General features: G+C 41.9%; 1 protein-coding gene across 3 annotated transcripts in view; it reads left to right on the plus strand.

Annotated features, from left to right (window-relative positions):
• LOC121520094 (NACHT, LRR and PYD domains-containing protein 12-like) overlaps window positions 1–16,737 on the plus strand; it is a 56,348-nt gene extending 39,611 nt beyond the window's left edge. For all 3 annotated transcript variants that reach the window (XM_041803361.1, XM_041803362.1, XM_041803363.1), the window contains 5 exons: window positions 6,407–6,580; window positions 7,364–7,537; window positions 8,514–8,687; window positions 10,493–10,666; window positions 14,305–16,737. In XM_041803361.1, the coding sequence (XP_041659295.1) occupies window positions 6,407–6,580; window positions 7,364–7,537; window positions 8,514–8,687; window positions 10,493–10,666; window positions 14,305–14,341 (733 nt within the window). In that variant the 3' untranslated portion in view covers window positions 14,342–16,737. The remainder of the gene's footprint in view (window positions 1–6,406; window positions 6,581–7,363; window positions 7,538–8,513; window positions 8,688–10,492; window positions 10,667–14,304) is intronic.
• The last annotated feature ends 322 nt before the right edge of the window (window positions 16,738–17,059 follow it).

Below are 17,059 nucleotides of genomic sequence, written 5' to 3' on the forward strand. Positions count from 1 at the left end.
TGTCAGCAGCTTTTGTGGGAGTCTATTGCACTTCAGTGTTCTTAAATGGAAGAGATGCTTCTGGGCCCTCTTGATCAGGTGTGAAATGTTAAGGCTCCAGGTGAGGTCTTTAGATATGTAGACTCCTAGGAATTTGAAGCTGAAGAGTCTGTCAACTTTCTCCCCACAAATGCATAGCTCAGTATGATGTATTCTTGTTTTTCCTGAAGTCTATTATTATTTCTTTGGTTTTCTTTGTATTGAGGTTGAGGTCATTTTCCTTGCATCAGGCAGACAGTGTCCAGACTTCATCCCTGTATGCTGCCTTGTTATTGTCATTTATACATCCCACGATGGTCATGTCATCTGCAAACTTGACCACTAGGTTGAAGTTGTGGGTAGAGGTGCAGTCACTTGTAAACAGGGAGTAAAGAATGCAAGTAATCTAAACAGTTCAGGCATAAATATGCTGCCCTTGTGTCATATGGCATTTTTTTTCAGATTTCTCATGTTTTTACGACCCACTGATGCTAAATTTACAAGGCTGTAATATTCCTTATAAATATACATTCAGCAAGGCTCTTTATGGCTTTAAAACGGCAACCTGTTCACAATATCTGATCTGAGCCCATCAGCGGAGCTAGGGGATGGCTACATGGGCTTAAGCCCTAACATTGCAAAGCAGATGGATTCGCCCATTTCCATGTTTCTCACTGTTGAATCTTGCTTCAAGTTCCCATCTGAACAGTTTGGGCCTGGTTAAAAAGTGACAGGACCAACCAGTGATGAAGGGCAGTACTTTCAGGTGCAGCGGTCTCGTGACGTAAGCAAGCAGCAACAAGAAGTCGGCGGAAAAGATTATGGTGGAAATGATTAGCATGGATGCTGCTAAAACACCAGTTTTATCAGACCTTGAAGAAAGAAGAACAAGAACAGCAATGAGTTGTTTTCTTTTCAAAAACAAAAAAAGTCGTGTACTGACATGTCTTTAGTCGCCATGTTTCCTGTTATTCCTCGGTAGCTGCGCACGCGCACCTCGGTGCACCTCGGTTGAGAGGGTGCAGCCAGCTAAATCTAGAAGACAGAAGGAGATAGATAAGTTAGTAAAGGAGAAGAGACAGTTAAGGAAATAGTGGAGGAAGGCTACAGAAGAGGGAGAGGGAATTAATGTTTTACAGGAGGAGCTATGAAATAGGCTGGTAACACTAAGAAGGGCAGAACAACAGAGGAGGAAAAGGAAGCAGAAGGAGCGGGCAAGGACAGCATTTTATAGGGATCCTTTTAAGTTTGCTAAAGTGTTGTTCAATCAGGAAAAGGGAGGCCATCTTAGAGCATCAAAGCAAGAGGTAGAGGAGTATTTAAAAAGAACACATTCGGCTCCAGGACAGAACAGGGAGTTGGGCCTCCCATCCGACATGCCACCACTAGGGGAGATAGAGTTTAGTATGGATGTTAAACCACCAAGGCAGGAGGAAGTGTCACATAATTTCAAAAAGGTTCAAAATTACACCAGCATATACAAGTCTTCCACTTAAAAAAAAAAAAAACTAAACTAAAAGGCCACGTTGATCAGTTAAAATTGTTTATTTTCACAGAGTTTAAAAACTGAACAAGATAAAATGGATGCTTAAACTAAAACAAGATAAAATAGGCTCTTTTACTAAAGACTAAAACCCTTTAAATAAAAATTGTTCTTTTGTGGCTGTAAAATCAGGTTAAAACAAAATCAAGAGTCTTCAGAGGTTAAAGTTAGTTAAGAGACAGTTCCAGGGTCACCTACAGGGAGCAGGAGACGTGGGTCTGTGTGAGCGCAGCGCCGCTTCCTCTTTGGGCGTACGTACCTCTGTGGCCGCCTCACTGCCGCTCCTCCGATACGCTGTGGAGAGTGGCTCAGTCTCGGTACAGCAAAAATGCAATTAACCACACACACTCTTGGACAGATAGGCTTGGTCGCGTTCCATTACTCAGCTATTATAGTCGTATCCAGCCTCCTCCACCTCTGACGCTCCCTGCAGTCCTCAGCCCCTGCCTCAGCGCAGTCACAGCCTGGCTCCAGTCTGCCTCACGTCCTCCCCACTCGAACCAGCAGCTGCAGGAAGGAAGTGGTCATCAGTGACCCAACTTTATGAGCAACAATCACACACGCTCCAATCAGCAGAAGACTCTGCTTTGGTCCTCAAGCCACACGTCCACGCCTGGCTCACCCCGCTTCGTTTCCGTCTTCCTTTGTCTCTTGTACTCTCTCTTGGCTTCCTCTCCCTGTCTGCTTGTCATTTGTCCCACCTGAGAGTCTTTTCAAAATCAGCTCAGTGTCCTTCTGTCCAATCAGTGGCGGGTGCACAGTCCAATCAGTCCCAGCTGCGTTAATCAGTCGTTTCTCACTAAAAGTCCATACTAAAACTAGTAAAACTAAAAACACACATCAGTGATTAAAATGGCAAATAAAAATCACTCCATTAAAACCACACAAATCATGCAAATAAAAATTAGACACAGCTTATTGTTCTAAAAGAAGACATAACTGGCACTGTGACAGAAGTGCAGGATGTAGTAAGGCATGCAAAGGCTTCTTCAGCCCCAGGGCCAAACAGAGTCCCCTACAGGGTTTATAAAAACAGGCCTGATGTCCTATGTTGCTGTGGCAGTCATTAAGGTTAGTATGGGAGAAACAGCCTATCCCAGTGCTTCTCAAACTTTTTTGGTCATTCCCCACTTTGAACAAGGGAGAATTTTGAAGCCCCACCTGGCTTGATCGCCCCAACAAAAATCCTGACAAATTACACATTTTTAAATTTACTGAACTAACACCAAGTAATGTAGGAGACCATTTGTGCCTGACAGGTAACTGATGTTGCCTTTACCATGCGCTGTTCCTGCTGTCGATACCCACTGAGTTTTCTTTTAAAGAAATCCAGTGGCTTGGTGACGTGACTGGGGTGTGTTATCTCCGGGTGTTTCCTCAATTTGTTGGGCCTCATGCTGTCTGCTGCTAACGGTTTCAGACACAGAACACACACGGGTCTCTCCTCTGCCCCCACCGCTGCTACTGTAAATCCAAAACCTAGATAACTCTCGTCATATTTTCTTTTTGGTTGGCTCTTTGGTTGACTTGGCCCGTCTGTCTTGTGTGTGTGTGAGGCCGCTGGCTCGCCAACCTTGGCAGTCCGTGTCACAAATCTATCCATATTGCTCAGAGTAGCCTGCTGCCTTGTTGCCACAGCCCCAGCACATGAACATGCCGACGTCAATCATTAGTTTTGCACTTAAGATCCAGGTTAGATTTTTTTCCCGGTTTTCTATCTAATGCTGTTTAATAATTTAGTGTTCTTTTAATTTCAGCTACTTGTAGGCTATTGTTTGTAGGCGTTTTGTTTTAAGTGAATGATCTTTATTGTCAAGAAAGAAAGGCGCATTAAATTGAATATTCCCTCCCATGTGTCGCGCCCCACGTGTCATGTCTCCATTCCCCACCAGTGGGGCACGCCCCACACTTTGAGAAGCACTGGACTAGAGGTAGGTATTATGGCAGGTTGCACAGTTTCCCCTCTAGCCTTCACCATGGTGATGGAAGTCATTGTTAGAGCTTCCAAGTGGGTGGTAGGATCAGAAAGATGGCAGGATGGGATGCGCTTCCCACCAATCAGGGCTTACATGAATGACATGACACTGGTGACCACGACAGTGCCATGCACAAGGAGGCTACTGGAGAGGATAGATAAGAATCTCAAGTAGGCTAGCATGAAGATCAAGCCTAGTAAGTCCGGGAGCATCTCAGTATACAGAGGGAAGATTGTTGACAGGAAGTTTTTTGTAGATGAGGAAGAGATACCATTGATAAGGGAGAAGCCAGTAAAGAGCTTAGGCAGATGGTATAATGAACACCTTAATGACAGTGAACAGGTGGAGCAGTTTAGAAAAGATGTAGTGGAGGGATTAGGGAGGACTGATAAATCAGGGCTCCCAGGGAGGTTGAAGTTATGGTGTTTGCAGTTTGGGCTGTTTCCTAGACTGATGTGACCCATGTCAGTTTATGAGATCCTAATATCGAAGGTAGAGAAGCTGGAAAGAGCAATTAACTCATTTGTGAGGAAGTGGTTGGGCATTCCTTGGTGCCTTAGCAGTGTGGCACTGTATGGCAAAGGGATACTCACACTCCCGATCACTAGCTTGACAGAAGAATTCAAGTGCTCAAAGGTTAGAACAGAGTTGCTGTTAGCAGGGAGCAAAGATAGAATAGTTAGCAGTGTAGTTCAAAATCCAACTAGGGGAAGGAAATGGAACCCAAGACAGGCAGTAGAGGAGGCAGAGGCAGCTTTTGGGCATGCTGAGATTGTAGGCAATGTCCAGATAGGCCAGGAGACCTGGGGCTTGGCTCAGGTATACTGGTGTGGAACAAAGCAGGTCCTAAAGATAGAGGGGGACTGGTAGTGGAACAGGTACGTAGACAGGAGGAAGTAGTAAGGTGTACTAAGGCTGTAGCTCAGGCTAAGCAGGGACAGTGGATGAACTGGGAGAGTGTAGAGAAGAGAAAGCTGAGTTGGAGAAACCTATGGAGTATGGAAGATAGGCGGATCAAATTCCTGCTAGGGTCTACCTATGATGTCCTACCATCACCCCAGAACCTAAAGTGCTGGGTGGATGGGGACCCATCGTGTCCTTTGTGCTCCGAGACGGTTTATTTTAAAGAGCTGATGGTTCCATGGGAGGATTCTGTGGAGGAAGCCAATGAAAGGAAGAAGCTGAGATATTTAGTTTTAGGGGCAGATTTAGGAGCAGAAGCTAAACAGCGAGGATGGAAAGTTAGGACTCGTCCAGTAGAAGAGGTGTGTAGAGGGTTTGTAGCGAGATCAGCTGTTTCATTACTCAGAGAGCTGGAGCTCAGGCCAGTCAGTGGATCTTGATGAGGAGGAGTAATGCCAGCTGGGGCAAAAATGAAGGTTGACAGAACCCCTTAAAGGGATATTTCAGGATTTTTGAAGTTGGGTCATATGAGGTGCTTGGCTATAGTGGTAGCATTAGCCTCCAGTGATTTCCGTGTAATTTGATCCTGTTGTTATTACAAGCTTGTAGAGAGCTGGCGCATAGCGGCTGTAGATGGGAACATGTTGTCCGCGTAAATTAACGAGTTTTACGAAAAAAATGGGCCAAGAAAATATGTTGGCTCACCTGTGCGCTGTGTCAAAAACGTACATAGCACTTTATTTCTCCTAAAAATACAAATACAAATATCCTCTCATATCCACAGTAAACGGCACATCATCATCACTCATGCCAAAATTGCTCGTTATCTTTGTTTTAGCTTGACGGGGTGTTATTATTCCTGAAGAAGTCCGCAGACCCACACAGCTGACCGGCGGATGTGTGAAGTAAACAGTAAGTGGAGGCGGAAGGATACAAAATGGCGAAAGCTGCATCGTAAGTTAGTGCCTGACACAGAGGGGGTTTTTGGGAGAAATAAAGTGCTGTGTACGTTTTCGACACAGCGCACAGTCGAGCCAACATATTTCCTTGGCCCTTTTTCCATCAAACTCGTTAATTTACATGGACAACATGTCCCCATCTACAGCCGCTATGCGCCGGCTCTCTCTGAGCTCGTAATAACAACAGGATCAAACTACATGGAAATCACTGGAGGCTAATGCTACCATTATAGCCAAGCACCTCATGTGACCCAACTTCAAAAATCCTGAAATATCCCTTTAACTTTTCTATCCCCTAGGTTTGCTTAACCCGCTCTCTTCTCTCTCTCTCCACCTCATGAAAATAAGGGAGGGGGGTAGAGCACAACACCACGCCAGGCCAGGGTGTGTGTTAGCCCACCACAGGGTACCACACCCTTAGCTCTGCCTCCCCCACCCTATTGCTAAGCTTGCTCTCTCTCTTTCTCTCATCTCTCATCTGTCTTATTTTCCTTTTTTTAATCTTAGTTATGTTTAATGTTTGTACTATGATTGCTGCACTGTAATCATAAGTGGTGTTAAGGAAGGTAGTATCAGCATTGTCACTACCTGGAGCTTGCATGTACGGAGCATGGGTCTGTTGAAGGTGGCATGCTGTTGAGGCTGTGTGGGCCATGTGGTAAGATAGGTAAGATGATGTGTCCATGTTGGCATGGTGGGTGGTGAGAGCCGGCATGGAGGGGGGTGGCTCTGGGACGCTGGAGATCACTGTTCATCCCTGTGGAGGTGTCATGGGACTAACTGGATGAGACATTGATGAAGGAGGGTTCCCACTTGACAACCCTGGTGAAGTGCAGGTTTCTTACTACCCATGGGTCTGCATGGTTGACTTGTGGAGGCAAATAGTAATGGATTAGGGACTTCCTCACTTAGTGCTGATCCTTTTTATAGGGCACAAGTATGTGTTTATTGTGTGTTTATTCACGATGGTATTTTAAAACACTTGTTCATTTAACCTTTTTATTCAGGTTGTGGGACTGTGGTTTGTCAAAGATCAGCTGTTCTAATCTGGCCTCAGCTTTAAAGTCCAACCCCTCACACCTGAGAGTTCTGTGGCTTAATAACAACAAGCTGCAGGATTCAGGAGTGGAGCTTCTTTCTGCTGGACTGAAGAGTCCAAACTGTCGACTGGAGACTCTGGGGTAAGAAACATGTTTAATTTCTCTGCTCTGATTAATATGAGGTGAAACTAAAGTGTAAACAGACTGATAATAAACTGATCCTTACTGAGGATTTCAATGATAGTGTCTGTTTTCTTCTTCTGTGGTTTTGTCTGTTGATTGGTTGAACAGTTTTTAGTGATACATTTAAAACCTCAGAATAAGAACAAAATCAACACAGTCTATTTTTCTCTAACCACTCAGAGAGCTGATGATCTTTTTTCTGTCATGTTGTCTTTTTCAGATCAATCATGAATTATTCAACAATAGACTTTATCAATAGAATAATGATGTATTCATGTAGAGATAAATTTTTCTGAGACTTTATGAAGCTGTTTGATGATTAAAATGATGGAAAGTTTTAATTTGAGACTCTGTTTAAATCTCTTCTCTCCTCCTATAATAAATATTACAGATCTGTTCTTTGTTCATAAGTCTCCTCAGTTCATCCTGACATTTCTGGCCCTAGAGGAAACTTTGAGATCAACAGTTAAATCTAAAATCAGTCTGAGAGTTTTTATTTCTGTCTAAACATCATGAGTTTGCCTGTTTGAAGAATTCATAAATGAAGTAAAATGTTGGTGTGATTTACTCAACCTTTTTTTTTCTAGTCCTGTGTTTTTGTTTTTGTTGTGTTCAGGTGTTTGGAGTTTTCACCATCTAAACTCTAAACCTTCATCAGCTCTGATCAGATTATTTTACATTTAATAATTTAAAACACTAATGGTATTTTAAAACAATTCTTCATTTAATCTTTATATTCAGGTTGTCAGACTGTGGGTTGTCAGAGATCAGCTGTTCTTCTCTGGCTTCAGCTTTGAAGGCCAACCTCTCACAACTGAGAGAGCTGAACCTGAATTTTAACAACCTGCAGGATTCTGGAGTGGAGCTTCTTTCTGCTGGACTGAAGAGTCCAAACTGTCGACTGGAGACTCTGAGGTAAGGACAGCATGTTTAATTTCTCTGCTCAAAATAATATGACACAAAACTAAACAGTAAACATCAGAATGATATTAAAGTGAGCCTTACTGAGGATTTCATGTATATATATATATATACATATGTGTGTGTGTGTGTGTATGTGTGCGTGTGTACATACTATATTGCCAAAAGTATTCACTCGCCCATCCAAATAATTGAAATCAGGTGTTCCAATCACTTCCATGGCCACAGGAGTATAAAATCAAGCATCAAGCACCTAGGCATGCAGACTGTGTCTATAAACATTTGTGAAAGAATGGGTCATTCTCAGGAGCTCAGTGAATTCCAGCGTGGTACTGTGATAGGATGCCACCTGTGCAACAAGTCCAGCTGTGAAATTTCCTCAATCCTTAACATTCCACAGTCAACTGTCAGTGGTATTACAACAAAGTGGAGGCGATTAGGAACAACAGCAACTCAGGCACCAAGTGGTAGGCCACGTAAAATGACAGTGTGGGGTCAGTGAATGCTGAGGCGCATAGTGTGCAGAGGTCACCAACTTTCTGCAGAGTCAATCGCTACAGACCTCTAAGCTTCATGTGGCCTTCAGATTAATCCAAGAACAGTGCGTAGAGTGCTTCATGGAATGGGTTTCCATGGCCAAGCAGCCGCACCCAAGCCATACATCATCAAGTGCAATGCAAAGTGTCAGATGCGGTGGTGTTTACTGATTTACAAAAAAAACTGAAAAAATAGTAAAGCACATTATTATTTCTTGATTAATATGTCAACTTATAGTTATTTACCTGCATTCCTGAACAAAAAAATGAGTTTTAGTGGTTGAATGTTATGCTTGATTAATTTCTGACTTCTCAGAGAAGCCCAGTGAGCCGGCTCAAATTTTGGTGAATTCAGTTTAAAATGGTAAAATGATAAAACAGATTATTTTACATTTAATAATTTAAAACACTTGTTCATTTAATCTTTTATTCAGGTTGAGGCGCTGTGGTTTGTCAAAGATCAGCTGTTCTTCTCTGGCCTCAGCTTTAAAGGCGAACCCCTCGCATCTGAGAGAGCTGGACCTGTATAACAACAAGCTGCAGGATTCAGGAGTGGAGCTTCTTTCTGCTGGACTGAAGAGTCCAAACTGTCGACTGGAGACTCTGGTGTAAGACAGCATGTTAAATTTCTCTGCTCAGATGAATATTAGGTGAAACTAAAGCGTAAACATCAGACTGATATTAACCCTTAGAGCTCCAGCAGTACGGATCCGTGCCGGAGGCACACCCCTTTGTAAATTACTTGGTAACTTTTGAACTGTGAGTCAGAGGCACTTACTGTTTTTTTTTCTGTGAAAGCTGTGTTTTGTGCCTTTTTATATATTTTCTTCATGCATTCATAGCTCTTACAGAACATTTTCTAGTGAGCCCAGAACTTGGCTGACTGTCCGGGGTCTCTGAGGACAGGGTTGTCATATACAACTAGAAGCAACACAGTTTAGAAAAAAACGTAAGTAACTTTCGAACCATACGTCGTAGACACTCTTTTTTTCCCCTGAAAGCTGACCATTTTGCCGATCTTTTGCTACCCTTGATGTCTCTGTAGCCCTTAAGGAAGCCATTCTAGCAAGCCCGAAACTTCGGTGACTTTTCGGGGTCTTTAAATATTAAATCCATGGCGTTAGAGCCAATAATAAGCGTCTTTTTGTCCATTTTTAATCCATTTTCGAACCTGTACTTTGGCTTTCTTTGGCCATATTTGTTGAGGGCAACATGAGGGCAACTAGATGCAAAGCATTGTGGGAGTTGTAGTCGACCAGTTGCTTCTCTACTACTTAAAGGAACGGCACAAATGAATCCAACTGCAAGAAAGCAATGGACTTTCTCTTGTATTTATTTAGATATTTTGAAAACCGTTGGTCACAGAATGTTTATTTTTTCACTGTTTTGTCCCTGAGAGATGGCAGAATAAGTCTATGCAAAGAAAATGCTTTGTCACTATTGTTTACTGTGTGTTATCAATGAAAATCTTTGAGTTTCAAATTCCGATTTGTTTTTTTTTTTTTATTTTGTCTTTAGAGTCTTATAACTTTTTCACAATCCAAGTGACATTACTGTTGTAGACATATTCTTAAAGCCCAGCTTGTCCTGAAAAGAAAGATGTATAGAACTTGACTGTACACCACAGGGTTGATGTTTCACAAGCTTTTTAAGAAAAAAGTCCAGGCGAGACATGATGGTGAAAAAAATAGCTGTGAGCTCTGAGGGTTAAACTGATCCTTACTGAGGATTTCAATGATAGTGTCCATTTTCTTCTTCTGTGGTTTTGTATATCGATTGGTTGAACAGTTTTTAGTGACACATTTCAAACCTCAAAATAAGAACAAAATCAACACAGTCTATTTCCCTCTAACCACTCAGAGAGCTGAAGATCTTTTTCTCTGTCATGTCTTTTTCAGATCAATCATGAATTGTTTAACAGTAGACTTTATCCATAGAATAATGATGTATTCATGTAGAGATGATTTTTTTTCTGATACTCTATGAAGCTGTTTGATGATTAAAATGATGGACAGTTTTAATTTGAGACTCTTTGTTTATATCTCTTCTTTCCTCCTATAATAAATATTACAGATCTGTTCTTTGTTCATAAGTCTCCTCAGTTCATACTGATATTTCTGGTCTTAGATCTACAGTTAAATCAGTCTGAGAGTTTTTATTTCTGTCTAAACATCATGAGTTTGCGTGTTTGAAGAATTTATAAATGAAGTAGCATGTTGGTGTGATTTACTGGGGCTTTTTATTCTAGTCCTGTGTTTTTGTTTTTCGCCTGCATCATGTTGTGTTCAGGTGTTTGGAGTTTTCACCGCCTAAACTCTAAACCTTCATCAGCTCTGGTCAGATTATTTTACATTTGATAATTTAAAACACTAATTGTATTTAAGACACTTGTTCATTTAATCTTTTTATTCAGGTTGGAGCGCTGTGGTTTATCAGAGATCAGCTGTTCTTCTCTGGCCTCAGCTTTAAAGGCCAACCCCTCACATCTGAGTAAGCTGGACCTGAGTGACAACAACCTGCAGGATTCAGATATGAAGCTGCTGTCTGATCTTCAGAAGGATCCAGACTACAGACTGGAGACTTTGTTGTAAGTAAAAGGTTTGTTACACTAAGCTCAATCCGGAGAGACTTCATTATGAGGTTTATTTGCAGGTTTAGAAATGAAGGAAATGTGTAATGTCTTTATGACTAGACTCCATGGTGTTGTCTTAATGTTGTCAAAGGTGTAGTGGGGCTCAGATCAGGATCAGACACACCAGATGGAGAGTAGACCCTGGGGGTGGAGGAGGAGGAAGGATTCAGGATGAGCTGAGTAGTGTTCTTAATGAGGGGATCAGAAACCATCAAAATCAGTCACTTCCAACATCCATTTCCTTCATCTACACTGCTTATCACATTCAGAGCCACAGGGGCCAGAGCCTATCTCAGCTGTCATTAGGGGAGAAGCAGGGTATCCTGGACTGGTCACCAGCCATCCACAGGGCTGACATATAGACACAAACAAGGCAAGCGCACACTCACATCTGTGGGCAATTTAGAGTGAGTTAACCTAAAGAGTATGTCTGTGGACTGTGGGAGGAAGCTGGAGTACTCTAAGAGAACCCACTCATGCACTGGGAGCCCTTATTTTCTAACAGACACTGTAAACAATGAACATTCAGGTATTGGAGTTACTGAGAATATGATTAAGGAGTTTATTTTTGTTAATGTAGGCCCAAATTTGGCAAAGAGATGACTCTTCACTGTGTAGAAGATAAAAATGTGACTTTTTCCTTCAATAACTTTAGTGTTTTCAGAGGAGTTTAGGAGACTGACATTTCAGAAGTCATCAGGAAGTTTAAGAAGAAAAATCTACAGATTCTATTGATCCTAATGTTTCACTCATTAAAGAAATAATTTATAGTTTTCTTAAAGCATTTACCAATATCTGTACCAATACATTTATAACAGGGACTTTTCCTGTTAAAATGAAAACGATCTATAAAAATGATGACAAGGATAGTACCAACCTAAAGAACTGCATCCTATGCATTTTGGGTTCAGAGCAAACCATTCTACTGAAATAGCATGCTGCTACTTCCTTGAAATCGTTAAAAGCAGCCTTGATAAAGGGGGCTGATGGGTGCTATATTTTTAGATTTGTGAAAGGTGTTTGACATAGGGAATCATTCAGTGCTCCTTTCAAAGCTGTCAACATTTAAACTCTCAGTTCATGTATTAAACTGGATCCAGGGTTATCTGCTAGGCTGCTCCAAGTGTGTGTGGATCAATGATACACATGGTCTTTGAAAGCCTGCATTTCAGGAGTGCTTGCAGGGCTCCATCTTATGACCGCTGTTGTTTAGCACGTACAATAATGACCTTCTCTCAGTGTGTGAAAGTGTGGGGACCCTGATGTATGCGGACGATACGGTCCTGTTTACCTGTGGGAAAGATCTGGAACAAGTGGGTGCTAAGTTATCATCAGCAATGTAAAAAGTTAGAGTGGCTTCAGTACTCTCACCTCACCCTGAATACTGACAAAATAGTGACCATGTATTTTTAAACAGAGGAATATGGTTTTCCCAAATGTTTATGTCAACAGACAAATGATCAAACATGTTGATGAGTTCAAACACCTGGGTGTAACACTAGATTCCACTCTAACATTCAGAAGCCATATTAAAAGATGTGTCAAACACTGAAATACACTATATTACCAAAAATGTTCCCTCACCCAATCAGATAATTAAAATCAGGTGTTCCAATCACTTCCATGGCCACAGGTGTATAAAATCAAGCACCTAGGCATGCAGACTGTTTCTACAAACATTTGTGAAAGAATGGGTCACTCTCAGGAGCTCCTAAATATTCCACAGTCAACTGTCTGTGGTATTATAAAAAAGTGAAAGTGATTGGGGATGACAGCAACTCAGCCATGAAGTGGTAGGCCACGTAAAATGACAGAACGGGGTCAGCGGATGCTGAGGCGCATAGTGCACAGAGGTCACCAACTTTCTGCAGAGTCAATCGCTACAGACCTCCAAACTTCATGTTGGCTCAAGAACAGTGCGTAGAGAGCTTCATAGAATAGGTTTCCATGGCCGAGCAGCTGCATCCAAGCCATACATCACCAAGTGCAATGCAAAGTGTCGGATGCAGTGGTGTAAAGCACGCCGCCACTGGACTCTGGAGCAGTGGAGACACGTTCTCTGGAGTGATGAATTACGCTTCTCCATCTGTCTGGGTTTGGCAGTTGCCAGGAGAACGGTACTTGTCTGACTGCATTGCGCCAAGTGTAAAGTTTGGTGGAGGGGGGATTATGATGTGAGCTTGTTTTTCAGGAGCTGGGCTTGGCCCCTTAGTTCCAGTGAAAGGAACTCTGAATGCTTCAGCATACCAAGAGATTTTGGACAGTTCCATGCCCCTAACTTTGTGGGAACAGTTTGGGGATGGCCCCTTCCTGTTCCAACATGACTGTGCACCAGTGCACAAAGCAAGCTCCATAAAGACATGGATGAGAGAGTTTGGTGTGGATGAACTTGACTGGCCTGCACAGAGTCCTGATCTCAACCCCATAGAACACCTTTGGGATGAATTAGAGCGGAGACTGAGAGCCAGGCCTTCTCGTCCAACATCAGTGTGTGACCTCACAAATGCGCTTGTGGAAGAATGGTCAAAAATTCCCATTAACACACTCCTAAACCTTGTGGAAAGCCTTCCCAGAAGAGTTGAAGCTGTTGTAGCAGCAAAGGGTGGACCGACGTCATATTAAACCCTATGGATTAAGAATGGGATGTCACTTAAGTTCATATGCAAGTCAAGGCAGGTGAGCTAATACTTTTGGCAATATAGTGTATAACAGAGCAAACTTTAGACACATTAGGAGCTCGTTAATAGCTGAAGCCTCTAAAACGTATTTAAATGCTGTGATTTTACTCTACTTTTACTTTAATCTGTGATTTTTGTTAGGAAGCTCCTGGTCTATTCTTATTTTAAAAGACATGTATTTTTAACTGTGTAAATGAAGACATTTGCTGTTATATGAATTTAACAGGGTCCTTTTCAGTCATACAGGCTTCAATGTAAGAATGAATGAAATGTAATTCTTTCTCAGGGAATAACAGTTTTATTAGGTATCCCACTTAGATCACCCATGGGTGACTAAAAGCTGTCAGCATCACTGCACCTGACCAACATCCTCTGCATTCGGCGCTCAATTTAAGCTGGAAGATTTCCAGTCTCTCCCTCTGCCCTGTAATTTCCAGCTCTGAATCTGTACTGGGCTCCCGCTTTAACCCCTCCTCCACCCATCTGTAGGCTCCACCAGGGTTAAAGAAGTTATCTCATCATTGCTCAAATTCTGCATGTGAATAAATCTGCTGGAATAGAAGAGGTTGGAGCCTGACACCAAAACAGTCCTGCTCTGCTGCTGTTATAAAGGTTTGAACTATTGTAAATGTGAGCTGTCTGAAATCAAAGAACAACATTTAGAACTGAATTAGAACAGTGTTGAAAATGAAAGAGGTCATGAATTTCAGATTTTTATAGACTCTAAACTTTGTTGGAAGCCACACATGGAAGCTTTAAGGAGAGCTGAGAGAGAGCATGCTACTTTACAGGATTACTCTGATGTTAGCAGGACTGAAGTCACTGCTGCTTTTCATACTGGATGTTCTGATCACTGATAATAACTCATGAAGTCCTTCACAGTGTGGAATCTCTCTCTCTCTTTTATATCCTCAGATGGTGGAGTTCTGATGATGAAAGTGACAGTGATTAAAGAGAGGATCCTGATTGTCCTGCTTGTCAGACAGGGGGAAGCAGCAGCAGCTGTCTGTGGTGAGTCTGTAACTGGGCCGTGTTACTGGGAGACTGACAGACCAATCCCAACCAGTGGAGATGAGACTGCTCTGAGATCAGCTCCACTGTGGACCTCCCTCATGTTTCTATTCTAACACAGATTCTCAGCGTAAACTGCTTTAGGACTAAATGACTGAAGATGAACGACTCCACTTGGATGCAGATGTTAAGCTTTCTGTCACAGCGCCCCCCTGTGGAAATACATGAACGAGGGTTAGCCCAACTTTGGTAGAGGCTAGCTTTGGCACACAACAATCTCCCACTACCAAGAGAAATATTTTCTGATCCCTGATTTTTAACAAATAGCTCATTACCAAAATAAATGGGACAGCCATGTTTCTTCAGTGTTTAATCACTGCTTTGATTTTTACCTTTCACTGATTTTATTCATATTATTGATCATTGGGTTTTAGTGTTTATTTGCTGTATTACTGTATTTCTTTTATCAGCTCATTTGTAAATATCTGGCTGCTTTAATTCTGGTTTGACTGTTATTTTGTGTCTGTCCATTCTTTGTGAAGTACTTCAGGCTAGAAAAGGAAAAGAGGTGGACAGATATTGTTCTCTCTGGGCCGATAAGGTTACAGATTATTAGTGAATGAGAGCGATAACTGATATTTGGAGCTGATATGTATTTAAAATAAGGATGAGCCGTTGGTTCCAGTCATTTAAATGTTAGATTAACAACATGTAAGGGACATAAACATTCTCTAACCCTGGCCTCCAAAGCTAGAAATCAACTCTATTTCTGACATGTGCTGCTGTCTGCAAAGGAGAGCTAAGAGGAACTGAACATTTAGCACAAAGGCAGGAGAAAGCAGCAGAAAAACAAGCCTAAGTCAGAGAAGCTAACTGCTAAGCTAAGCTAACAATTCAGCAGATGGCGCTAAAGAGCCAGAGTGCTTGATGATGACCTGCAGACGTCTAAACCAACAGCTACCAAACAACAGCAGTGATGAGAAAAGTCAAATCGACAATTTAGATCTGGCTCTATCAACAGGGGAGACGGCACAGAGAGAGACGCTGAAGTGGTGGGAAAACAGGAAATGATGTCATACTCTCACTGTGACAGGCTCCTGTGTTTATTGGCTGTTAATGTGTGGTGTTGAACCAATCAGATATCAGAGCCAGAGAGAAAGGCTCACATCACAGCAGAGCCAAAGTAGCAGACTTTTGAACCAATGAATTTAATCTGTGATCAATGAAATAAAATACCAACACAGATCATGATGAAAATGTCAGATCTGGACCCTGATAATCAGCCAGGACCATCATGGATCCACCTCTAGTCTGGGGGCTTTTACACAAAGAAAGCTGAGCTGTTGTGATGTTTGATGGTGTGAAAACAGCTGAATAATGCTGACTCACTCTTCTATTTTCATGAGTCATGTCAGCTTAACAAAGGATGCATTAGAAGATCCAATCATCTGTCATTTTAACCAATCATTTTGATGTTTACTACAGTTTGATGTTTGAGCCTTCTATTTCCTGATTCTGGGATTATAAACTGAAATCAAGTCCATCAGTGGAGTGTCAGAATTTAGCGCTGTTCTCTTATTGGCAGAAGGACAAAGAGAGCATTAGTTCGGCTTAAATGGTCATTGACCCAAAGTTTATTAAGGATTACATATAAAGTTTACAAAATGTCACAAATATCACCCATCTGTGTGTCCCAGTGAGCTCTCAGAGCAGAGAGCTCCTGACCCTCGATAAGTGTGTCTTTTAATCTTCAGGGGAGGATCCTCCTCCACTTCCTGACAAGGAGGAGTCCTGTGAATTATGTCACCTCCTAGTCCAGTGTGGCCTCCTCAGTGTGTAACAAAGAGTGGTCTCACTAACATTAACCTTAGCTGTCATCATTACTGTATACAAAAGAGCCACTCACTTGTAACTCTAATCTTAGCAGAGAAAAATGTCAACTGTATATGAAAAATACAATGTTTTATCTTGTAATATCTCACAGGAGTTTGAATCTTGATCAAATTCATATTTAGGGGCATCCTGTTCCTGCTATCACTGCTTCCTGCCAGCAGATGTCACCATTTCCAACGTTTTCTCCCAGACTGATGGATCTGAATACATTCTTTATCTGTGAGCAGGAAACCAACTTTGAAATTCTCACAGAGAGAGAGAATGTCAACTCTCACATTTGTTCTGATATTTCTGAATGTCATCTTCAAGTCTGTTTATTTTCTGTTTTTAAACTCTTGCCCCCTACTGCACAGGAGAGTGGAGCACTCCAGAGCCAGATAAAATGATGAATAATCTGTTTGTTCTGAGAACACTGAGTCAGATTTGTGATGAATTAAAGTTTTAAAGAGGTCGAGCCTTACTCGGCTCTGTCTGCTGTGTTCATCTTCATTTTAGAGGATAAACCCACAGAGGGATTTTCTGTTTCAAAGACGCTCACAACAAGTTTAAAAGGCAGAGTTTTTTCTTAGGAACTTCCAGTTTGGTTCCATGAATGATTATTGATTTATCTGTTATATTACTGCTAAATCTGGTCAAAACAACCCAACAATTGACCCTCTAAAAACGTCCTCTTTGAACGTGTTTTCAACAGAAATCCTCATTGGGAATCTTCCTGTCAGAGGGACCATCACAATTACTTTGTCCCAGGACGTTGTTGGTGCCTGAT

This window comes from Cheilinus undulatus, linkage group 13 (genome assembly GCF_018320785.1).
Source record: "Cheilinus undulatus linkage group 13, ASM1832078v1, whole genome shotgun sequence".
Classification (NCBI taxonomy): Eukaryota; Metazoa; Chordata; class Actinopteri; order Labriformes; family Labridae; genus Cheilinus; species Cheilinus undulatus.